The sequence below is a fragment of the Echiichthys vipera genome (genome assembly GCF_963691815.1).
Source record: "Echiichthys vipera genome assembly, chromosome: 22".
Lineage (NCBI taxonomy): Eukaryota > Metazoa > Chordata > Actinopteri > Perciformes > Trachinidae > Echiichthys > Echiichthys vipera.
In genome coordinates, this window is record NC_139847.1 from 13,795,493 (window position 1) to 13,822,055 (window position 26,563).

General features: G+C 40.4%; 1 protein-coding gene across 1 annotated transcript; it reads left to right on the plus strand.

The window, feature by feature from the left end:
* Positions 1 to 813: 813 nt before the first annotated feature.
* spag17 (sperm associated antigen 17) lies at positions 814 to 25,859 on the plus strand (the record flags this gene model as incomplete). The annotated part of the gene is made up of 47 exons (XM_083937287.1): positions 814 to 1,025; positions 2,052 to 2,192; positions 2,947 to 3,006; positions 3,153 to 3,281; positions 3,533 to 3,695; positions 3,879 to 4,076; positions 4,240 to 4,418; positions 4,752 to 4,898; positions 5,884 to 5,959; positions 6,078 to 6,196; positions 6,494 to 6,694; positions 8,274 to 8,378; positions 8,544 to 8,694; positions 8,917 to 9,126; positions 9,402 to 9,439; positions 9,560 to 9,676; positions 9,815 to 9,969; positions 11,073 to 11,182; positions 11,265 to 11,335; positions 11,644 to 11,898; positions 12,252 to 12,366; positions 13,617 to 13,751; positions 13,864 to 13,974; positions 14,098 to 14,258; positions 14,569 to 14,674; positions 14,885 to 15,048; positions 15,183 to 15,297; positions 16,434 to 16,588; positions 16,788 to 16,932; positions 17,112 to 17,578; positions 17,859 to 18,044; positions 18,344 to 18,483; positions 19,032 to 19,162; positions 19,590 to 19,723; positions 19,816 to 20,004; positions 20,340 to 20,453; positions 20,735 to 20,786; positions 21,210 to 21,300; positions 21,425 to 21,475; positions 22,170 to 22,263; positions 22,393 to 22,504; positions 22,929 to 22,968; positions 23,116 to 23,180; positions 23,647 to 23,783; positions 24,575 to 24,753; positions 25,010 to 25,070; positions 25,701 to 25,859. Exons 1-47 carry the CDS (start codon positions 915 to 917, stop codon positions 25,857 to 25,859), a joined length of 6,345 nt encoding a protein of 2,114 aa, XP_083793413.1. The 5' UTR covers positions 814 to 914.
* Positions 25,860 to 26,563: the final 704 nt, after the last annotated feature.

Here is a 26,563-nt window from a genome sequence, read left to right on the forward strand (position 1 = left end):
TCTTTATATTTATTCCACCTCAGTATTCACCTAATTAGCATTCAAAAGCTCCCCGTCTTTGAATAAAAGCGGGCCAAGGTTAAATCTGTGTGCTTTATTGTGGTTAATAATTTTATATTTATATAGTTTATATTCTACTCAAGATTCATGCAGTATATCAAAGTAGAATTAGAGACTCATTTCAACGGTGTTGCTATAATTGAACCTCTCTTTTGTTACTTGCCTCATTCATTATACAAATGATATGTGTGTTCCAGATTTCCAGTTTTAGGATGCTCGTTTTTCCACTGATTCTGAGACTGAAATTCAACCAGCTGTCTTTCATCAATCAGTGCAAGAGCTTCGTATGGTGACTGGGCCGAGCAGAATTTGTTATTTTTTGGATGCCAGATGGTTGCAATTTATGGATTACTCCCTTGTGCACATTACTATTATTATGTCAGACAGTAATTGCAATTTGCGTGAAATACTTTGTAAACTGTTACCATTTTTTAGGGATTAATGTTTTGGTCCAGAAGGTTTGGAGCCTCACAGTCCTGATAAACCACTGCCATCTAGTGGAAGAAAAATAATACTTGACATAGAACCTACAAAAAAATATTTCCATTTAAAAAAAGTTATTATGTATATGATGGGCTAGTGTTTTTTACACTATAGCTAATTCAAATGTGTTAAGCATTTTTTTAAAATTTGGAAACATAAATGCTTTTGTTTTGAAGGTTCACAGGAAAGTCCCATATCGAGGAAGCTTGACGCTGGGGCCCTGGTTGTCAGGGGCAACACAAGCAACAGGCGACGTTGACCGACAATTAACTCGCCGTTTTTTGTCCCAACTTAATAAGATTTTGCCCTGATAAGACTATTTTTTAATGTTCTATGTTCATTTTATTGTTGTTGACTGTCAGTGAGTTGTAATGCCACCAAAAGCAGCTAAAAAGGGCTCAGCCAAAAAGCCCAATGCCGCAGGAGCCGCAGTGGTCAACAAGAGCTGGGAGGCGGGTCTCACCAGAGCACAGTTCCAGGAGGTTTGTTGTCTCGCTCATTTCTTAATTTTTGGGTTTTATTCTTGCATTCAAAACATAGCTCAAGTGAAATGTGGCCACACAAGATAACGCTAGTTAGCCAACCTCTAACGTTACAGGTTATCAGTAGTGTTGTTCGTTTAAATGGGTTCAGTAACAGTGTCAGTAAATGAAGTTATTCCATACCTCCTGCGTCATTTGTCCCCATAATTACTTAGACGTGTTAGAAAAATACAGTAAAGCTTTAAGCTTTAATACTGAAGGTAACGCGTCCAACCCGGAAGTCGTAGTTATTTGTTGTTGAGATTGTTTAAATGTACTTCACTTCAGCTAAACAGCTAAAACTAGAACAGAGATCTTCAACAGGAGGTCCTCAGAGTTCTGCAGGGGGCGCCAAATTTTTTTTCAAAAATATGTCTGAAAATATACATTAACATGAATGCAACGTATTATTAACAAATGTGTTTTGTGAAAAAAAAAAAAAAAAAATACATTTACACAATCTTGATAAGACACTTGCTGGCTTATGGGTAAGGTAGCCATGCGCAGATCCAACTGAGCTGAAAGGTTCAATGTGCCTTCTTAACGTATGTTTAACATTAACATATGATGTGTATACGTATATGAATATGTTAATGATGATCACTCTAATATCTTAGTATTGTTTGCACCATAAAAAGCAGTGTGTGTAAAGGCTTTAGTGCGCCCTAGTTTATAGGCCCAGTTTGATATGCAACATACTTAAATAATATATCCCTGCTTCGTCTCTCTTTCAGCAATGGGGTTCTTGACCTAAAGACCCCTGTGCTAGATTGTACTGTAGTGTTGGAGCTTTCATCATTTTAAGTATTTCTGAGTTGCGTTTATCTTTATTCTATCAGTAGTAGTCGTGTAGGGTATCCATGTAAAGCCATCTGTCAATGAACTGTAATTGAAGTAGGGAAGCGTGATGTGAAAGCTGTGGGTGTCGACTCGGGCGATGTACGTGTATTAGTATATACTATCCTGGTATTCTAATGCCCCTTCTAGGAGTCATGGCAAGCCTGTGTGTCTTTTGTGGTGGGAAGAAATCCAGAGGCTGAGGAACTGGCCCAGGCTTTGTCTCAGGCCGTAAACAAACCACTACGCAAACTTTTCACCTTGGTGACCTGGGACAGCACCCTGTCAAAGGTATTCTTAGTTTGGTTCAAGTTCTCTTGTCTCCTGCATTTTTGTAGAGCTTTTATTGCTGTCATACAGTACTTTAACGGTTACTAAACAAACCAATGTGCTGAACTCTTAACTATCTAGTTATCACTCAAACCTGCTGCAGCTATCGATCATTTTCATTCTAGTTTAATCTGTTATTTTCTTGAACAATTTCTTCTATAAAATATTGTTTTGCAAAATATAAGGAGATGTCTTTAAATGTCTAGTTTTGTCCAAAGATATTCAGTTTAATATGATATAAAACAGAGAAAAGCTAAATATTGGAAAGACATTTTCTTTCATATTATGGAATAAAGAATAACTTTAACTATTAATCGATTTATAGTTGTTGATTATTTTTCTGTCCAGTCGATTAATCATTACAGCAATACCCTAACCTCTTATTTGTCTTTGAAGCTTTCTCATCTTTGAAATCTTGCATGAACAGGGTGGTTTTATTTCTCACATTTACAATAATGAATATTTGAATTTGTAAACTCAGTTTCTAAATACAGTATATCCAAGCTTTCAGCCATGTATTTGAATACACAATTATCTGTTTCTCTTAGAGCTCAGATTTATGAAGTAATTTGCATCTTTGGTTGCCCCTGTCAGTGTACTGACATCAGAATGGCTAATAAATACTCAGTATCATTTGTTATCAACTGATCTGCTGAATAAGGTCCCAAATCATTGTGTCAGTGCAACTCTAATAACTTGTTCGACATTATTACAGATCCATGAACTGGGAAATCCCAAAGCAAAAAGACCTGATGACGCCCCTATGTTCTATGAGGTAGGCTTAGGAATGAGGGTTTCTAATATGTTGTACAGTATGTCTTCCTATTGTCTAAAAGAAACCCTGGGTGTTTGTGTGCTTTCTTCTTAATGTGAATGTGTGTCTTTGAGCTGGCTTTGTTCTCGTGTTTGTGTCTTGTGTAGGTTACAGAGCCTGCCAAGGCGCTGCTGGATGCAGGAGAGGAGATTCCTTGTGACCTGGTGGCAAAAATACTGAAGTTCCAGCTGCTGCAGATTAAAGCCAAGGATCAGCAGAGGAGGGACGATGAGCAGGTGAGCGTTTCTTCATATACAGTACGTGGTTCTTTGTGTAAATTATTATAATTTACTGACTGTGTTGAACTGGAATGGATTTTCACTCTGATTTCAGTTGCAGTATTGTTAGAACACGACATTTTTTGCCGTGAAGTGAGCTTTTGAATCAGTGCAACACAGACTATGATGCGACTTAAAGTTAGTTAATGGGATTTTCCTCGGGGGTTCTTTTTGTGCGATTTTATCGTTTGTGTTCACATCTGTTAAAGGCTGAGGAGGAGAAGGCAAAGTCTGGTGCTCCAGCTGCCATCAAGGACAAAGGAGGGGCCAAGGTCTCTGACAAAAAGGGAAAGAGTACGCCCTCACCTGTGGAGAAGGAGAAGAAGACCAAGCTCAAACGCAGGGATGATGTTGAGCCACAAAAGTTCATTGGTAAAAACTCAAATTAAAACCAATTCTGGGTGTGTGGGTATGGCTATGGAGTTCAAAAAGCTAAAACAGTGAGAAGATACTGTAAATGCAAAAGACGTCTTTGGCTACCACTTACATCTACAGTATTTGTGTAGAGAAGAGATAGGTTAGACATTGTATTGTGTTCTGTGTGCCTGGGCTTAGATGACGAACCACAGGATGGACCTCAACACTACATCCTTCTGCTGGGTCTGTACCAACCCCACCTTATTGGGGCGCTTGATGCCATAGGTGTACAAGTAGCCAATGTCATTCAATTGTGCTTGGAGAACACACGGCAGGAACAACACCCCTATGATGGCAGTGCGCAGATTCTGAGAACTTCACCGCTTTTGGATGCAGGTAAAGGGCCTTTAGTATACAGTATGCACTTCAAACCAGTAGGGACATCAAAACTACAGCATATATGATAACATGATGACATGGATTAAAACCCATCAGTAAACCCTTGTTTTTTACATTTGTATAATCTACTTTATGTCATCCTTTCCTTTGTGTGTGCCAGAAGCAGAGGTTTGTGGTAATGTAGAGCTGGCTGCCAGGAAATTGGATAAATTCTGGTCAGGTCTAAGACCAGTTTTGGACAGCAGGCAGCTAAACTCCAAGCTCCATGATGTGGTTCAGCTCAGCTACACTGTTCCAGATCCCTTGCCTCCCGTCCACACACAGGACCCTGAGGCTGAGGTGAGCTGACAGATATCTGTTTTGTAGATCTTTTTCATTGAATAAGTCTGTGTGCGTATTGTGAGTGTGGGTGTGTAATTTGTGGTCAGACCAATATTTAGAAGGTTTAAAATTCAACTCTCATTATCTAATTGTTGAGTTTCCTCTATAGAATGTTATTTTTTCTGCTGTTTGTATATATTTCTCACCTTTTGCCATTCCCTATTTGATCATTCCCAAGCTCCTTCTCTGTCTTTCTCACTGTCTCGGCCAAGTTATGTTTCCTAATCAGTCAGTTTCACATTTTCTGTGAGTTGATTTTGAATTTGAACCCTAATCTGTGTGTGGGTCCAGCTGGAGGTGGGAAGCCAAATCTTTGAGGGTGTGGCCAATCTCATCTATAAGTGTTTGGACTGGCGCAGGCAACATCAGCACTACCTGGACAACATCAAACTCATCAGTGTACCCTCGGTTGTCGTATTGGATCCACAGCCTGCAGAGGTACACTAACACATTATTCGCTGGTATAACTAGCCACCTACCTTAACTGGCAAATTGTGTTGCTCATAGAAGGACTAAAGAAAGTGAATGATTTTCAATGTCCTTGTTAAAAAGAATCAATATAGCAGAGGATGGTTTCGATCCATCGACCTCTGGGTTATGGGCCCAGCACGCTTCCGCTGCGCCACTCTGCTGTTCTGCATTCCATGGGGCAGGTTTGGCTCTAATTGATAAGGTCACTGTACACGAGGCAGCGTTGAGTGGTAGTAACATTGAAAAATGTAATCCCTTTTGACTTAATTTTATTTGGACAGTAATGACAATCCTTGTGTGATCAACATGTTCAGATCCTGCCTGGTGTTGTTCATTGTAGCCCTCACTGTGGACTAATTGTGAAGGTGACATCTTCACATCTCTTGTTTTATCCGTCCAACAGTCCAAAACCCATAGACAGTTTATTATCACAACTAAGGAAAGAACGGCTCCATATTTGAGAAGACAGAGTCATTAGTACATTAAATTATTCCCAAGTTTATTCATTTTATACAGCATGGAATATCATGAACTATCCTACAACATAGGCTGACACCAAAGAATGGTTAGAACTTACCCAGGGTTTGAAAGCCTAGCATTGACTCCAAGTGGACCAAAACAAAAGTGGCACATCCAGAGTACATGCTTCCTCACTCAGACATATGCACCACCAGGGGTGGATCGAGTGGACGATTAAGGCGGCAGCTCTCCATGTGGACTAGCTAATGTTTGCTTACACGTCTGTCTATACACATGCCATACACACATATTATACATACACACAAATAAGCAAACCAATTAAACGATATCCCCTTCTGGAGCCTGGAACTAAATCTGAATTCAGAGTGGAAGTGTTACCTCCGCCGTACCCAGTGAACAATGATTAAGTGGCTTACAGGGTGTTTAGTTTAAATAGCTGAAAAACTATTACTTAGTGTGTTTCCTGTGCCAGGTTGTGCCAACCCCTCTCCCCTTGACTCCACGCTCCAAGAAGAAATCAGCGCGGGAGGAAAGCCTACCAGACCAAGGTAAAACCCTTCTCATTAATCATGTAGTTTCAGCACGTGTGTGTTTGAATTAAAAACTCAAAACTAGAATGACAAACTAATCTCCTTTTCCTTTCTGTCCTACCTACTTTGTGGACAGAGACAGAGCAGGCTCCTCTCTCTACAGACGTGGACATGCGTTACTACAGCAACCTACTGGCCCTGGTTCCCCCTGAAGCCTGCTCTGTGCCACTAATCATGCACTGTATGCTGGAACAGGTTTGTGTGTGTATTGTGAGTGTTGATTCATAGTGCATGGTCAGACTGAGATTTAGGGTTTGCAATTGTGTGATGTCAGCAATTTATCTCAACTATAGTCAACAGAACTGTTTCTTGTGATGGGCATAATGTCTAAAAACTAAAAACTTTGGGTACACTACCCTTTGTCCTCGGAAATTCACCTGATGTCATGTAATGTGTTTATTGTTCAGTGCTGCTGCCTCTTTGTGATTTAGTCTCAAACCTGTGTAGTGGTCAGATGCTTTTTACCCATATCTGTTCATTTGTGTGTTTTAGGTGGTGATTTCAACAGAGCAGTCTTTGTCCGCCCCGTCCCATGTGACTGAGGAGCCCAAACCACACAATGGTCCAGGTCTAGACTATCAGCTGCTCTGCTTTATGCTCAAAAGCTTCTTGCCTCTGGTTTACACAACAGAGGAGAGAAGTCACATGTTGAATAGCTTGCTGACTACAGCACAGAATGAAGAAGACAAGAAGGTATAGTGACCATACAGTAAAACACACATATCTTGATAAATGGCTTGTTTTTTAGTAGGCAGAAGAACCGATCCCCATCAGCCCCACGCCGTTGTCACGTTAAGGGTGCTGTTGCTGCAACACACAGAGTAGGGTGGGCTATAGATATGACATGGAGAGAGGGAGTAATACTTGCTTTCATGAGCATAGAGAAAGCATGTGAGAGGAAATGGGTCTGCTCTATTTTTGCTGGTTTTAAACATCATCATAAAACCCAATGATTGTTTTTCACCATGAAGAGCATGATCTGTAAACATGAGACGTGCTGTATATTTGAGTGATTTCCAAAAGAACATCATTTTTTATGTTTTTTGCTTTTTATAATGAGACGTCCCAGGATGGCTGATAGTCCAGCACAGAGAAGCCAGAGTAAACAGAGAGGACAGGGATGAGAAAATAGGGAGAGAGAAGAGCAAGAGAGAGATCATAACAAAGAGAGGGTTAGAGAGATGCAAATGATCAGTGGTGTCAAAAGCCGCACTGAGGTCCAGAATAGTAATAGAAGCACACAGAGTCCGAATGCACGCTTGTGATTTAATACTTACCTGTGCCGTGAGAGGTAGAAAACTTTCCATTTTGATTTATGTTCCATTCAACTGAACGCCTATGTAAGAGCATGTGTTTCATCAGTAAACCAGGGTGTAGCTCTCTTTGGCCATCTTGTTTTGGTAGAAAGAGGTGCAGTGCAATGAGCCATCACTCACCGCGTGCAGTTTAAGTTGACAGGCCAATATGGCGAGTATTGAATACATCAGCACCAACATTACAAGGACACACTCGTGTCGCTTTGAATTTAATTAGAAAGGGATCCGACACCACGGATGTGACCGGAGACACAATCGGAGCTGAAACCTCCATCCCGCGTGAGAGAATCAATTCAAGGGTGTTCACTGCAGTGAGTAGGTCCACGCACAAAGTGAGTGAAATCATGCGACAGTGATTGGATGCAATTGTGATTTCCTTAGGGCTCCCAACAGTTTCAAGGGAAGCTTAGTGAATGGAAGTAAAAAAAAATATTATAGTTGTTACATTAGTTATCAAAAGATCACAAAGGATAGCCCAACTATGTGTGAGTTGGATATAGAGATAGTTCAGAGACACAGTTGTTTTGGGAAATTTGACTTTTTCACACTTTGCCTAAACTTGACTGTTCACAGTCTCAGAGTTTGAAACCCCCTACTGTGGAGCATAAATGGTCTATAGATACAATATAAGTCCAGCAGATGGTGCTATAATCACAGTAGATAGGAGCAGAAGTGCTAGAAAATGTTTAAGAAAAACAAATAATAATAATAGGGAACACTAACCTTTATGTCAATTCCTGAATATGATTTCCTTAAATATGTGTGTAATTTCCTTACAATTATCAATGGATCATGATAGAAAGATTCCACATTTATTGTACTGAAACTCTCTCACTCAGTCAACTGGGTCACAGGGACAAGTTACGCTGTATGGTATATTTTCCTTAATTTCACTTGCTTCACAGAATTAAATTATTCACACATCTGTCCCTTGTTTTATTCTTTTTTTGTATCAGAGGCTACTGGAGAAGTTTGGAGCGGAGGCGATGCAGAAGAAGTCCGAGCACCCTCTGGTTATCAGACACCATAATGAGATTGAAATGCGTTTGAGAGATATCAATGCAAGTAGATGTTTTATGTTTACAGTTGTGTTTAATTGATTGATTTTTTATTGTCCATGTGGGATTTGCCATTCTGGTTCAATCCTGGGCCCTGTTCAGATCTTATTTTATTTAGAAATATGCTTATATACTGTGTTTCTGTGTGTGTACATGTGTCCCTCTTAGGCGGTTCAGGGTTTTGATCCAGCAGAGGTGGAGTTGTCGATGATGAAGCTGTCTCCGGTGTGGGAGCTGATCCACTCTGTGGCTCAGCGGAGCAACAGCAACTCCTGCTGGATGGCAATCAAACAGCAGCTACAACACTACTGCACAGATGGTTAGAAAGAAGCTACCTTTCACAGGCACACACCTTAGCTCAGGACATCCTTGTTAATTAACTTGTAGTTCTATTTAAGAGTATACGGCAACTTGATGTTCATGTTTTATGATACAAATTGTGTATTGCTTATAATGAGAGTTTGGTCAGTCTACGTTTTTGGGAAAAAAAGCGTGATTTATCAGCATCAAAATAAAAATACCATGTCCTGATATCCCACAGATGTTGTGTCGTGGATGGAGGTGGAGCGTTTGATTCATCAGAGTGTGTTTGAGAGTATGCCGCTGGCCAGGCTGGACCAAAAGGGGGTACTACTGAATGCTCCCGGACCGCTGGGAAAACTAGAACAACAGGATCAGACTCCCACAATAATCCCCTGGGATAACCCACTGTGCTACGCTCAACAGCAGCTCAATATACTACGGAATGAAGGTCTGTTACTACTTTGGTTGATTCATTAATGTGAATGTGACTTTGGCTCAAATATAGTTCAGTACAAGATACAACTGACTTAAAGGGATAGTTCAGTCATTGTTCAGTTGAGCCTGCTCCTGGCTGGTATCTACTGTAGATTATACACTGAGAATGGATAAGTAACTCATACACCCCCACTTACAGAATGTGAACTCTCCCATTGAGAAACTTGATTGCTTCCCTCCACTGTACTCAACCTAAGTTCAACACCTTATCATTTATTTCAACTGTAGGTCCAACATTTCTCACTGAAGAGCCCGGTAGCACAGAGGTACTGCTTTTTTGTCCATACTACTATAGCTACTCACATTTGTGTATGCTATAATTATATAATAATGGCCTTTTTTTTCTGATTTTCCTCTCAACAATGCTCTCTATGTTTTTTCTCCAGGAGATCAGTGGGAGATTGTGTAGCCAGCTGGACTTGTCTGACATTCAGAGTTGTAGGCTGAGATCTCTGTTTGACTGGCACTATGCTGAACACCACAACGCCTCTATCTTCCCACAGGTGAGCTAGCTAATCTGGTCTTTAAAGGTTAAAACTCACAATGAATGATTTAATCTTATTTCAGCTAAAAATTTATCGAAACCTTTCAATTTTATGCATACGATTTTTTTTTTCATTATTATTCTTTTAAATGTGTAGGTACTCCAGTTGGCCTCAGAAGAATACCGCTGCTTGGACACTTTCAGAGGAAGTCATAACAACACCCTGTACATTTTTTGTCACAATCCAATGAGCCGTTATCGCCAGTGCAAGGAGTTCTGGGATGTAGCTCTTCACACCGATGTCAGGTTCAGGTCAGAATGCAAGTTCAAATTTTCAGATGTTTTGTTCTCACAGGGCAGGATTGAATAGTTATGAATGTGTTGTTTTTGTGTGAGAAAGCACAAGATGAGCCATCAGATTTAATTACCATTAAACAACTTCATTAAAATTCTCAGTATGAACCTTTTAAATGGCAGCCATCGACATTAGCCAGTTGCTAATGACTTTTTTAAATCAATCTGTGGCATATATAACCTGACTACTGAAATACGGTATGACAAGAGTGGGATATTACATTTCTTAGCTCCCGTGTCGTGACTCCTGCCTGCGTCTCCAAACTGGGGGCGTGCCGACTGCCATCTACTATACAGTGTCTATAGAAAGTCATGATACCCTTTGGAAATAGTCACTTCTTTTGTTTTACAGCCTGAAATGATAATTCATAAAAAAATATATTTTTCCAGCGTGATTTACGCATTTTGCCTGAATGAAAAACTAGAAAAACAGGGTTAGAGAAGTGATGAGTCCCTTAACCATTATAAACATTCTCAGGTATAACTAATCACCTTCCAGATTACACACCACGTTAATTGACCTCCACCTGACATCAATTGTGGTGTCTTTGATTACTTCAGAATAAAATCAGCTGTTCCTTGAGGATTCTATTCCTAGTAGTGCATGGTAACACAAAGAATTCACCATGGTTGGAAAGATGCTTTCAAAAGAGCTCTGTAATAAAGTTAAACATTTCATGACTTTCTATTGGCACTGTAGGTAATACACTGGCTATGGATAAATACTTCATACAATCCCACTTCAAAAAAATCTGGACTATCCCTTTAACACTGCAGGATGTAAAAAGTAACAACAAAAACACTATAATTTAAAGCAAGGTGAGACATTTTCTTGCAGCTCTCCCTTCAAACGTTCTTTAATGACTTGTGATTGGCCAAAGTCTCCCACCATGGGCTGGATTTTCTAAACGCTGAAATGAAGCCAAGAGGGGGTGCAGTTTTTTTCTCAAAACACTTGAATTACAATATGATGAAAGATGATCATGGATTTTTTTTAGCCAATGACCCTAAAAATAAATTGCTCAAACCAGATTTAAGGTGCCATTGTTATCATCTGATAGGAAGTACCTGGAGCATGTGGCAGATAGTATTTCAGATTGGACGAAAGCAGAAGAATTAAAGAGAGAGGCGATGCAGAACAGAAATCTCAGCCCTGCTGAGTCTGTACAAGGTACTGTAGCTATTCACCATAAAACGTTGGCACTGTCACTATACTTCCCACCATTCAAGTGTTTGTTTTGTTCCTGGATTAGATAAAAGGGCTACAGATTCTGCAGAGGAGGAGGACACTCTAGAGCCAGTCATCAGGAAAGGCTCCCTTAAAGTCAGTACCAACTAATACACAAACATTCTCTTTCACAATCAGCTCAGTTTTGTCTTTTCAGCATTATTGCATTAACACTTTGGACCCTTTACAGATATCTACTGGGTCGGCTACATTAAAGTTCCCATATTTCACTTATTTTCAGGTTCATACTTTGTGAGTTTCTACCAGAACATGTTTTCATATTTTAATGTTCAAAAAACACACAACTCTGAATATACCAGTATGTAATGACTGTAACTGCACTAAAGCCGCACTTCTTACCTACAGTTGTAACATCAAAACTTCAAGTTCTGATACTTTCACAGGCTTGGAAGTTGGAGCAGGAACAGCTAAAGGAGGAGGAGTTGGCCAAGAAATCAAAGAAGGATAATACACCAAAAGGCAAGCAGCAAAAGGAGGAGGCTAAGTCGACGGACAACAAGAAAAGTTTGTCTAGTGGCAAGAAGAGCAGAGCAGAGACAGCACGCAGCTCAGCCAAGACACCAACAGAATCCATATCTACCACAGCGCCCCCTGTGGAAGAAAACAAAGAACCACATTCAACAGAGGAGCCCTTTAATGTGAGAGCACACACACAAAACCATTAATAAACTGACTGTATGTTTGCATTAGGAAATAAACATCAGAATGGTAGATGATGTTCGGTCTGACAGTATTTTAGCCAGTGTAGGAGGTGTTACATAACTGCGTCCATTATTACATGCACATCCAATTAAAAAGTCAACAATTTGTTGGTGTGTGTGTGTGTGTGTGTGTGTGTGTGTGTGTGTGTGTGTGTGTGTGTGTGTGTGTGTGTGTGTGTGTGTGTGTGTGTGTGTGTGTGTGTGTGTGTGTGTGTGTGTGTGTGTGTGTGTGTGTGTGTGTGTGTGTGTGTGTGTGTGTGTGTGTGTGTGTGTGTGTGCGTTCTGTGTAGTCTTTCACAGCCTATAACATGGATGGAAAGTTGATCCACGTGTCAGGTCGTCTCCAGTACCTTTACCCTTCAGATGGAGGACACATCACTGTGGAGAATATCAATTATGTTGAAGGTATTGAGACAAAGTTGATGTTGAAGAAAATGTTTCAACTCTGCATGTGCTTCTGAAGCACAACATGAGTTTGCTGTGCTGCATAATATGGCAAAATCAGTCATTGTTAGTTAGGTTGTCCATGAAAAGGCGGTTCGATCCCCACCTCCCCGGTCCGCATGTCGAAGTGTGCTTGGGCAAGACACTGAACCCCGAATTGCTCCCTGTGCTGCGCATGAGTGTGTAAATGTGGTGCGAATGGTTAGATTAGATTAGATGGTATGTAGATGTCCACTGCCATCAGTGTGAATGGGTGAATGTGATAAGTAGTGTGAAAGCGCCTTGAGTAGTCAGAAGACAAGAAAGGCACTATATAAGTACAAGTCCATTTACCATTTACCATGATAGATAAAGATTTATAAGTGCAAGTGTCTAATAGATGCTCCTGACTGGTTATAAACTAGAGGTTGACTGACTACCTTTTCTCACCTATACACACCTCAATAGTCAGCTGCAGTAAGGACTCACAGTGTGCTATAACAGTCTATGCAGTATCATAAGTTATCGTTGTATGTGTAAAGTATAGTGAAGTACATATTGATCCATCTATAAGAATGAATGCTTCATCATTAAGGTCTCATTGTTGTTGGTAAGTAAAGTAGCTATGCTGCATCATAAGTGATTATATAGTGATAATAAGAAAACTTTATCTATGAAGCACTTTTCAACAGAAATGTACTAAGTGCTTGACTAAACAAAACTCAAAAGGGCAGACAAACAATAATAAAAACAGTTTAACACTTATACAACATGAGCAGAATGAGCTTTACAAGGGAAAATATAATTTGGCAAATTAAACAATGTCAAATAATTCAAATAATCAATAGAATACAAGTTAAGAGAATGTATATAATTGTATATAAAAGTAATACGGATCTAAAATAATGGGCTCGCCAGTCTCATCTGCTCAGGGGGGTTGTTCCATAGAGTGGGGTCTGATTTAGGAATAGAACCTTAAATTTTGAAACCTATATGATATATTCCAATTCAATTATGTTGATATACAGAAGCGCATCAGAAAGCATTATATGTGTTTATGAGTGTAGTCATGAATCATTATGAATTTATTACAATTCACTGTGAAAGCCCTCATAATAAAGTACAGTTGTGGCCTTCATAGGAATGTTACCGCAAAGTGCAACTCTGCTATTGCTCACTGATAGTGGTGATGCTCCACATGCGGTCATGCATTTTCATTGTTTTCCCTCCAGGTTCCAGCCTAATGAAACTGGATGTGAAGAAGGATGGACATCATTTTTACACACACATCAACCAAGTTGTTGTTGACCCAGCGAAACCTCTGCCCCAAGACAAAGAAACCAGTGGCAGAAAAGAAGATTTTAAAGGTAAACATGCAAATCATACAGACAGTAAGCAGCACCCAGCTGTGTCCAGAGAGCCTGTTATGTAATTTTAGGATTTTCTTTTATCCATCGTGTGTGTGTTTGTCCTTTTCAGTGTCAGAGCCCGTCGAGATGAAAAGAGTGAAACAAGGATCTCTCTCAGCGGTGCTAGACAATGGAATCCACCTCTCATACAGTTTCTATGGTCCCACTGGAGAATACAAAGGTGCTGCTCATAAAACACATACAAATTCTAAGTTAGCAATGGCTGAAAATCCTATTTAAATATTTCATCCTTTACTTTACTTTACTTTACTGTAGTCCATCTCTGTGTTTCTCCATGTTCTAGTCAGTCCCCAGGAAACAGAGCAAGGGGCCCCAGAGACCTCCACATTTGTCCCCATCCCTCTCTCCTCCTCCTCCTCTCACCGCTCCAAGGGGACAGACCTGGATTCAGTTCCTTCCAAGACACACAGCCCAGCCAACCACACCAGACCTTTAGAGTCCCAGGTTCCACATTATATGAACATGGATACACAAAATAATATATTGGGGGAAATGAATATTCAAACAAAGGCTTCTCGCCCAGTATTTAATACATTTCAGCTAGTGTGTTCAATACTTTTCCCTGTGTCATTCCACTTTATTGCACATAACTTTTTTTTGAGGATTGGAATAGGACTGGGTTTTCTGTGTAATTTATTGAGCCACTACCGATATCTGGTGTAAATTTCATGGGACTTATGTGTTAATATTACTGTTATTAATGTATTGCTCATACAATATGTACATGTTCATTTTTGTGTATGATTGTGTGTAGTCTAAGGTGTGTGGCCAGCCAGCATTGCTATCAAGTCCATTCAACAGTCTCAACCTGTCTGTTCCAAATGGCCTACTGCTGCAATTTCTGCGAGAGGATACACAAGGTCAGTGATATACTTTCTTTGAGAATGTATATTCAGTACACACTCATACACGAGTGTATTTTTACAAAACTGCATTTGTATTTTAAAGTGGGAATAACAACTAAAACGGCTCTTAGACTGTCATCTGTACATCTCCGACGATCAACTTTACCTTCCAAGTTGTTTAGAATGAAGCTGCATTCTCAAATATGCATTACATAATGTGTCCAGGAGTGTCCTCAGAAGAGCAGGGTATGTTGGTGAAACAGGGCTTCCCTCTTCATGGTGGAGCAGTTGTAGGGCAGCTTCAGGACTCTTCCCTCTCCAAAGAACTGTCCCGCATTGTCACTGGCCAGGGAGCTGTGATCCGAACCATGAGAGACGGGTCCACAGAGGTAAACATTCTGTACACACATCTTCGTAGATATACAGTAGGGGCATGCATACCAACAAATGTATGACTCGTTATTCACAAATGGGGACTAACTCTTTCCACACACCGAGCACATTAATCCTATGTGCACGGCAGGTTCTGTTTGCAGATGGCTCAGTCAGTTTCAGCCAGGACTCTGGTCCGATATGGGTTCCTGAATCTGAGGTTGTGGAGGAAAATACCTCTCAAGAAACTGAGGACAACGTCAAAGGTTAGAGTGCAGCCTCTCTGAACGCAAAACACCTTCAAAGGCTTCACACAGCCTCCGACAGCTGCGGCGAATGGCTGCAGGGTTGCGCTGCGATGGGAATGTCACTTAATTGGCCTGTTTGTGTGACTTCCTGTTGTGTTCTTTAACCTCCTAATGTAAAGTAGACTTTATAATTTAAAGTAATTTCTTTCCATCAGCTATGTTTATGATCTTGACATTTTTCATCACACTTGAAGGGAGCCACAAATCACAGAGAAAGAGAGAAAGAAAAGTCACTATGGGAATGAGCTTTTTGTTGCAGGAAACAATCAGTTATTACAAAAACTCTCTGCGCGTGTGTTTAGTTTTATTTTGGCACCCCCTGTGGCCATCACTGTCTAAATGCACTATCCCTACTCAAAATGAATGGGAAACTTACATTTTTGCCAGACTGCCTGATCTGGTTCTCATGAGCAAGATAGGCTTCCTGCTGTGAAGTATCACTTCCAATGACACAGACCCTGTTCAGACCTAGCATTAACATGCGTCTTGGGTGATCTGATCACAAGTGGACAGCTTTAAGTACGTCAGTTCACACCTAGCATTAGTGTGTGAATAGAGCGACTACTTATGATCGCATCTCTCTTCATTCTTTATTCAGATAAACACATAGTAAATACAGCAGACATCGCAATGTAAGAATGGGAATGTCTGGAGTAATATCCTACATATTCATGAATTTGAGGACATTTTGTGCACCTAAAAATAAAAGCTTATTATAAGTGGAGGTAATTATAAGCACGGTGCCTCGGGCCGCCGACACCGCCCACTTTGCGAGGCAACCGTGGTGCACAGAGCTTCAGAAAGCCGGGGATAACAGTGTTTGGGCAGGTGTCAGTACTGTGCATAGCACCAGAACAAAAACATTCATACATTGCAGTCAGTATGATAATAACATCCAAAACACAAGATTAACATTGATTTACAGGTGCTTTTGTGACATTAGAAATGCTTTCAAAATGAGCCTATTAATGTTTAAATAGTAGACATGGCTGCCGTAGCTCCACAGAGGACGTCAGTTGAGAAGGCCGTCTTTCAACGGGTCCCAGACGCACAGTGTCACACTTACTTTGTATGTTTTGTGTGTGTCTGTACAGAGCAGAGCTCAGAGAAGAAGGCTGATGCTCAGAGAGGGTGTTGGTTAACTACAACTCCATCTGGAGCTCGCATCCACACTGTGGGGACCACACACAAACACATAGCCACCACATCTCTTCTCGCTTTCAAGGCTACAGACCCTATCACCCATGAGGTAAGAGGGCTGTTTAGTCCCCATGACAGTTCACAAGTTACCACTATATAGCTATTTTCAATGTTTCACAGTTAATTTCACAATGATATTTTCATTTTGTAACATTTCAATATTTTGTCTTAGTCTGAGCATCTCAGAATTTTTATATGCTTATTATCGCTGGTGGTAACCTTTAGCCTGGCATGTTTTGCTGTGTCAGGTGATGCTGAGCCGGGAGGATCTGGTGGTTTCTGTCCAGAACCCAGACCGATCTCTGAGTGTAGAACATGCAGACGGAACCAGGATCACCAGTCTCGTCCAAGAAAGACCACCAAGCACATTGCAACACATGCTGCTGCACACAGGTGACCAGCATATAGTGCATACACATTGTGGTAAACTATTGGCTTGGCTCACGTGCACACAAACAGCAACCAGACAGTCAGATCTGTACGAACAAAGCTATAGACAATATACATACTCACGCAACATCCACTCTTTAAATAACGTTGAACTATTTTACTCTGTGTCTGTAACTTTCCAGGGGAGCAGCCTGAGAGTGTGACCCTCAAATCAACTTCTGGATGTGCATGCGGCTGCACTGAGTGTGTGTGCGTCACGCGCTGTGCGGACAGCATTAATGAGAACATGCACATACAGGATACTTGTGACAACGGAGAAGAGATTAGCGGGGACAGTGGAGGGAAAGCATGTGACAGGGAGGGTGCTGGACATGCTTGTCTAGAGTTGAGTGAGTGTGAGCATGTGTGCGATGAAAGAGAAAGTAGCGTATATAAGAATGGTCAAGGGAGTGTGTTTCTAGAGGACACAGACAATGGTAAGAGGAGTGTGTGTGAGAGCGATAAGGGGAGTGCGTTTACTAAGGAGCGTGTGGTGTTGGTGGAGAAGGAGGGCTACGCTACAGTGGTGATGTACCCAGAGCGGCACACTGCACACGTCTTTTTAGCAGATGGAACTGTCATCACTGGCAACAACCAAGGAGCCTATCAGGTGGGTGGTTCACAGCAAGTATTATAACTGTGTTTTAAGTTATTATATGTTGAGTTTTAATGTGATTATGTTAAGTTAAATTTGCGTGATGTCTACCACAGCGTCAGTCTTTAGTCCAACAGGTGGCACTAAAGTTAGACTCTTGTGCACAGAAAAAGAAATACAAATATGTCTATTTACCTACATGTTTGTTTGTTGTCAGGATTGCTATTCAAGTTCATTGTGCAATGACAATAAATATATTCTATTCTATGTGTGTGTGTGTGCTTGTGCATCCAAGGTGTTCCCATCCAGTATGGGGCTCCTACAGATCCAAAGTGATGGAAAATGCGTGTACTCGTCTGACCCACTTGTTACCCCTACTCCAAAGGACGGCACTCCCACACACCAACCAGGAAGCTATGTCATGAATCATACAGACAAAGTGGCCTGTGACATTACAGACCCGGACGGGAACCACTTCCAGGTTAGGATTGAAAAAGATGGGTGTGTTGCCATGCCCTGTTCATGGCAAGCAATGAGCAACAGTGAGAGTTAATATGTAAGCAAGACAGTACTTCAGAATCTCAAAGAAGCAAGGGCACGGGGAGAGTTTGATATGTTATGTAAATGTATGTGATGTCACTATAAAACGTCTAAAACTAGATGACACACACAGACTGATGCCTCGCTGTCGCGGCTGTTAAAAACCATCAGTGTCAGATTCTCTGGTGATGAATAGATTATATGAGTAGTTGAATATTCTCTGAAATTTGTATGTTTCAGGTGATGGAAGATGGACATTTATCAGTGTTGAACTGCAGCCCTGCTCCAAGCACACTTAAACAGGATGAGGAGGAGCCAGAGGAGGAGGAGGACAGAGAAATAGCCAGGATTCATGTAAAACACAGAGAACATTGTCCCAGGTTGGTATATTTACATACGCACTGCACTATTTATTTGTTATGTTTAATTCAGTAATACAAAGTCCATAGTAATGAGACAATATCTAAACAAGACTGGGCGATACAATCTTTTATCTTGATATAGAAACAATATACGATATACATGTATATACGATAGACATTTTTATATCGTTTTGACAATGTTTTTCTTCCGTGGCCTTCTGGGGTGATATGGAAGAACTATCTCAATATATGATATCTGCTCATGTACATGAAATCATGGGTTATGTAATCCAATTTGGCATTGGACTGTTTAGTAAAGTCTGATAATAAAACCAAAACTGCATCTTTCAAATGATATTCCCTCAGATAACGTTTCTCGTTCGTCGAACATAATTGTGTATCACAAAATCTCAGGATGATTTGTTCACAATATCAAATCCTTTGAAAGATGATAAATGAATATATAGACTTATCGGCCAGGCCTACGTTGTACTGCTGTTGTGGATGGCAATGTCTCTGAAACTCTGTAAAGTTTAACTTGCTATTCTCGTTGTATCATGCTCTAGGTTGTTTCTGGTGCACGAGGATGGCTCGGGTACTGAGCTACTGAGCTCTCAAACTGTGGAAGAACTGCTCTACCAGGCATATTCTGAGCCTACCATAGCACTGCTAAAGGAACCTCTGCCAGACACACAAGGTGCCCCGTTAAATATCTTCCACAGCAAGAAACAATACTCATTTAAGACGGTTTAAATCAATGACTACAGTTAAATTATTTATTATTATTTATTAATTATTATTAAATTGTTCTATTATATGTAATTAACTGTCTCTTGAGTTGTGTGCATTTCTCTCATTCTGTTACCTAACTGTACAGCAAGGTATCTGTGTGAGTGTGTGTCATTCGCATATCTCAAGGACAGTTCATCCGATGTACTTCATACTTGGCGAGTGTATTGCTTGGGAACAAAGAGAATGCAATGTCTAGTGTAAGCAAGTCGATCAGATGAACAGTTCTCTAAGCAGAACTTCCGGGGTGAAAGCAATCGGCCCGCCCCGCGCACAGCACTCATCATCTGAATCTCCAGAAAATAATATGAAGTTTGTGTTTGTGTCTGTTTCAGAAGAGTTTGGCATTACCATCCTAAAGCCCGGCCACCAGAGTGTGTGGTCCCAGTGGTTGCTAGGGAAACAGAACCCTGACATCACCCCTCCCAACCTCAGAAACCGCAGCTGGCATGACTTCCCTCGAATAGAGGTACGGGTGTACACATATTGTACACACAGGCAAACAACACACTCAGGGCCAAACACTGACATTTACTTCCACCTGTCTTTCTCCTTATCCAGAAGAAGAGCCCAGGTCCTCCATTTGGTACTGCCATGGGAAGAGGTTTGACTCTGAGAGAGAGGTCTACTGGTTCTGCAGCACATGGTCAACCTGTCAGGAGCTGCCCTAAAGTCCTGGAGATGAGGGAACTGTACCAGCACCGACCATTCACCACACCACTCAAAAATACAGTGGACACACGACTGAAGGTAAAACTAACCCATGTCTGAGGTCATATGGCTCACTGTAGTCAAAGTTTTGTGAAATGGGGGAAATTAAGTTTTCTGAGGCAACAAATGACTATGAAGCAATTGTGCTGGTATTTCATCTGTGAAAAAAAAGTGTTTTTTATTGCTTTCATTGTCAGTAGATCATTTTTAAACCAGTTTACAGCTCCGCGATAGAACAAGGCCTTGTATGAGGCGGTAATGTCTTTTTTTCTTTTTCATGGTGAGGCATGGCATCGAAACATCTTGCTGCAATACTTCTGGTTTTGGAGGTCAATACATTCCTGACAAATGTTCAAATGTGGCTTTAACTGCAGGAATATATCAAGAGTTTGATGGAGAGGGAGCAGCGATCAGAGGAGATGAAAGTCAAAGACCCGCGCACTGAGGAGGAGAGTGTCCATGCCAGTGATCTGCTCAATCTGGTCCTGGTCAGCATGCACACACACACACACACACACAGACACACACACACACACACGCACACACACACACACACACACACACGCACACGCACACACACATATATACACACACACACACACACACACACACACACACATTCCCACCTGCCTTTACTTTGAATGATACAGTACAGCAGACTAGAAGTTACCATGAGCATTCTTCCCCACTGAAATAGAAATTTCTACAAGTAATGAATACAATAATGTTATATATTATTAATGTAAATTATTAACAATGTATTCGAAAGTCTTTTGCAGAAGAAGAAGATGCAAGTCACAACTTTGACAAGCGGTCTTCGGGTGGGTGCTTTTTCCAGTTTTGTAGACTGTATTGTGTAGAAAACAAAAGTTCCATTTGCACTTCCCTGATTCCCTTCATTCAGTTTTAATTAGTGAAGCTTACCTATTCAAATATAATTAATACATAATATTTAGTCAAATGTAATTTGTTTGAGGGTATGTTTCCAGACACGTTATGTTTTAATAACATAGGCTCTAGTAATGAGTGAAAACCAAAAAAAAACATGAGATTATTATCAGATGATCAAAATATTGTTTAAAAAGCAATGTTTCAGAAGTTAAGAGGTTTCAAGTGAAATATATAGTATTAAGAGTCAAGTGCCGTAATACAGTACATGTCATTCAGCTTTGGTTTGGTGTTAATGGCTCAGAACACTTTGGCAAATGCACACTTCTTCTTATTCCTACTGTTTGTATTCACAGTGGACATAGCCAATCTGTACAGCCATGGAGTTGGAGCCCGAAGTGAGCAGTCGGATGTTTCAGAAGACACAGCTACAGTAGCTAGTGACAGGTTGGAGAGAGGTTAAAATGGCTTGCATGAATCGATAACGTAAAAAAACTCTCTGAAGTAGCTGTTTATGACGTATTTAAATAAGTATGCATTAAAATCCTTGAAAACCCATTCTCTTATCCAGTTTTATTATTGGAAAGGAGTCAAACTGGTCTGAAAGACTTGCACAGTACAGGTAAATACAGTTTTTTTAACAGCACTATTTTTCACGATACATTATTATATTGATTCTCTGGACAATGATATGATGTTTGTTGATATCACAAATTCTGCCAAGACACTATTTTTTAATTCAAGGGCCTGTGATCGATATGAGACCATATCATCTGCCCATTCAACAAGATCAGGGACATTTATATCAACTCACATAAAGCAACCAAAATATGATTTGACAATTTTATTGCTGAACTCTTTCAGATATTTAATTCAATAAGAAACTATTATTTTTTATATAAAAGAAAACATGACAAAATGTATCAATATTTTTTCTTCTTTGAATCAATACATCGATTCAGATCATTGTGTCATTACTCCCTGAAAAATCAAGTCGTTTCTTAAAGTTCAAAGTTTCAATGATACTTTATATTGCACTGAGATAACATTTAAACTAAACTGTTTGATGAGAGATACTCACTGGTCACACCACACATTTGCCAGTCACATTTGTGTGTTTATTACGGAAATGGATTTTAGCCTGCCATTTCCGAGACAGCAGCATCTACTGAAGCTACTTCAGAATGAGGAAAAGAAGGGTGTAGGATAGATAAAGGACATGAAATGATTGTGAATTGGTTGTACTACCATGTCTACAAGTACATTGAATCTGCACTAGTAGCCATTAACTCATCAGTCATTGGTTCCGTGTGCAGACAGGAGATGTGTGAGGAGCAGACTTGTAGAGAGGCTCTGAGGAAGAAGAACATTGTTCCTTTTTTCCACCCAGAGAATATTCCATTATACCAGGTACTGTATGAGTTCACTTCAATATACTATACATTTCAATATATTTTCTTAATTATTCTGAAAAAAGCCTGAACACACATTCATTTACCATTTTTGACTTTACATGTAGCACTGATGCTTGTTTTCCAGAACCTGCTACAGCACCAAACACCAGACATGAGGAGTCTATCCATGGACCTCCCTCCGATCCCCAAGTCAGACAGCGCTGAGGACTTTCTGCTAGATGTCCAACAAGAGAACAGTAATTTATTTAGTATGCACTAGGAGTTACTGAGATGAAACTCATATTAAAGGGTGTCCTGTTGGGAACCCGTACAGATAAACTGGCGCTTAAGAGGCTTAAGACATGAGGCTTAGACATTTTGTCACAGCAGACATTTTAACTTGTCATAGAAGGAAAAGGACAGCTGTAACTGACGACGTAAAAAACGACTGCATTCCAGCAGGCGAGCTGGCTCACTGGCACGGCTTAATGGAACTGAGCCATCGTTAACAAATAATGTACTCTATAATTACTATGACAAGTCAAAATGTCTGTCTTGAAAATGGTCTGTTATACTGAAAAAAGATAGATTTTGAAGCAACTGTTTGAGGTGCATATACACAATGAACTGCAGATTCAGTAACATGTACTGTAATGTGTCATTTTGTGTTTGTAACTGCAGCCCCACGACCCTTAAACCCAACACCCTCTCAATCTGCAAGGTAATGAAGAGGATATGAACTGTTTTCCCTGTGTTTGATTTTGCTCTTTACTTACTTGTTGTGAACCACAATATAAATTGTGAACATAAATTGCTTGTCTGAATGATGTTTACATTGTCTGCAGCTTTACCTCTGTTTTGCTCTTAGTCATGCAGAAGGAAGTGACAGGATGCTTGAAGAAAGACCCACCAACCCCACACCTCAGACTGCTGGTTTGTTCCCCACCTTCCTCTGTTATTGTATATTAAAATACATGTTCTGGTCATCATAGACCTCAACCATTATACCTCAACAGCCAGTGCATGGCAGGATTAACTCAAATTGCTATTTTCAGATTAGCAAGAAGCACGGGGAACTGCATAATCAATCAGGATCTACATCTGAATATTGCAGGGACATTTTGAGGGCATAGTCTGAAATCTATTTAAAGCATCATCAGGCAAGACAGTACATTGACCTGTCCCATTTCTGGGTGGCATGGTGCAAAGACCTACAGTACTGAGGGTGTTGATTATGTTCCCCAAGAATGTATATGATGTACACAACAGGAGATTCTCAGTGTCAAATGTGTTTTCACCTACAGGAAAAACTATGGTTGTTGTGCAGGTTAGGAGGGTTGTACACTTTAACTGAATGGACAAATTACCACGTTTTTGTTTGTGTTTGTGTCCGTGCCAGGTGAGAGCAGTCTAAGGGGTTCATCTGGGCAATGTAAGTCACTCCAGGTGGATGTGACTGGAAAGTCGAGGAGGACTAAAGTCAGACTACCGGCCTCTATCCTCAGTTCTAAGCCCCGCAGCGTACCAAATCAACAGGTACCCAAACATTAACATTACAAAGCATATTCAGCAATATGACAAAAAAAGATTCATCTCATCTCATCTTCAACCGCTTATCCGGGTTTTGCTCATGAAAATATTACTCAAGTCAACAAGTCACCTGTGTCGAGTGAATGCAGTGGATTCTTATCAAATGATTCTAATAATACTTCAAAGTCTTCTCTTAAACATTTGTAGTACATTTAAAATCATTTTGCATTGAAGATCCATATTTTACCAATGAGTAGTGTGGTTACCATGGAAATAGCTTCCTACCTCAACAGCCACTTTTGAATCCACGATATTTCTTTTCTTAAAAATGCTTTAATTATTTGTCAATAAAAAGGAAGATGAAGTAATGAAATGTTATTTACATTAAATATAATGTAGTTACATTAAAATATATGTTTGCATTTTTAATGTAAAAGCTTTTGCTGAATGCTGTTGATATTGTCCATGGTTTGATGTGTAATAAATATCCAAAAGTATCCTAAAGTGACATCTAGAAGTGGTGATGTCAGTGGTGTGGTCGAAGTGATATGCAGGGATATGCAGTATACTCACTTCAAAAAACTAGCCTACACCACTGAGTGATATGCATCTGTAGAACATGGAAACAGTGCTGTGAGACAGTGATACAAACATCCTGTAATCATGCAATGTTTCCATGGCTTCCTTTTCCATATACCGACACCTACCTTTACAAATGCTTCTCTCTCTTCCTCTCTGTCAAACATGCCGTTTACACATGCATTCACACATCACTCTGTCTGTGTCGCCTATTCCAGTTCCTGTCAGTGGAAGAGCCAGTGAGGAGGAAGTCACGAACTATTTCTCTGACGGATCCAAATGTCATAGTGCGGGGATTCCAGCTCCTCCCGTCCAGTGCTGACTTTGGCACACTGCAGGAGGGTTCCTCCTCAGCCATCACTGTAGTGATGAAGAATGTGGGTGTTGACACCTGCAGGTACAACACCATAATATGGATAGATAGAGTGGATTAATAGATGCACATGGCAAATGTAGGCTTCAGAACCAGAGAATAATGAAAATAATATTAGTTGAGTTGCAGCCTTACAGCTGGTTTTAAATGTCCTTTAGTATGTCGAAAAGAAAACAGTCCCGTGGATAGGTGCAAGTCATTTGTGGGTCACCTTCAAGTCCAAAGGGAAAACCATGATCTGTAACTATTTGGGGTTTGTTTCAATCTGTCTCTCTGCAAGGTTCCATGTGAAACAGCCTCCTCCTGCCACAGGCCTACGTGTCATCTACAATCCTGGGCCTGTAAGTTCTCAACTGGATGTAATGATTCAGTGTTCAGACAAAGGGTCCAATATTGTTAAAAAGTGAGATGTTCATGTTTTCCTTTTATTATAAAGCAGGCCGAGGTGCTTTATAATTACTGTGAACGTATCAAAATCCACAGAGAAATGCACACAGCCTGTAATCAGAAACTGTGTGTTTAAACGAACCGTCAGGACTTTTGCACTGTTGGGATGTCACAGCTATACTATAGAAAGTGCTGTTACAGTGGCTGCAATTATTGGTGCAGAGATGCCAAGAGCAAAGATACGGAAGAACCGTAAATGCTGACCAATCAAAGCAGACTTTGCTTTTTCGGTAGGGGAGCTTAAAGAGACAGGTGCTAAAACAGAAAGAGAGGTGTATTCAGACAGAAAGCTTCATAAAAATAAAGTTTATTTTAGCATCATAGCACGTAAACACAAAGTACAAGTATGAACCTGAAAATGAGCATGATATGCAGCCTTTAATAATGGAATTAGCCTCTTTTTTTAAAAAAAACAAAAAATCATTCAGTTCATACATGTTTAATATAACTGATATATTGAATGAATACGAAGTGATCATAATCTGTGTCGTTGCTGATATGCAGTGTACTGTATGTGTGTCTAGGTGGCTGCAGGTTTGCATGTTGAACTGCAGGTTCAGCTGTTTGCCATGTGTGCACTCACAGCAGGAGAGCTAGAGCCAAAGAGGTACATCTCCCAGGATATCATCATCCACACTGAGACAGACATCCTCTACCTGCCTGTCACCGCTAATATCCTTTGAACACTTCCAGAAACATTGTATATGTTGCGTTATAGCCTTCATTTTTTGCAAGTATTAGATCTAACTCAGCTTAGCCGGTACCCAGCCTGTTTGCATTACCCTTACTAAATATTAAGGTGCGAGTACTTTATGAAATCAGCATACTTTCATGAAATCTGGCTTGTTGGCTTACCAGGAAGATTAAGACTGGTGACATCACAGAGATAATGGAATTTCCTCAGACAGTGTAATTGAAGACTCTGTGAGGAAACATACAGTGAGGTTGGTCCTTAAATAATTTCACCCATCCTTCCTGAGAGATTATATGATATTTGGCTCAAGGACCACACAAGCACATACAACAAGAAAGGCTCCAGGGTCCGTCAACTGTCTTCCAGCCTACCAGTTGGACGAGGGGGCTGTAGAGCCCCACAGATGACCCGGAACCCTCCTGGCCAGTCCTTCAGCAAACACGGGTCAATATCTTGCATTAATAAATAAAAAAAACCCACAAATCTCATGTATGGATAGAAAGCAGTCACAATATCTAAACCAGTTTTTATTTTTTTACATTTCAGGACACCCTAATCGCAACCCTCCTCTGTGAAGAATACACACCACCCCATCAGATTTCACATTATTCAATTAATTCTGTCATCCCGTCATCATCCTACTACATTCCTCTATTTTATTCCACAAAAATAAACATGTTAATGGATTTTCTT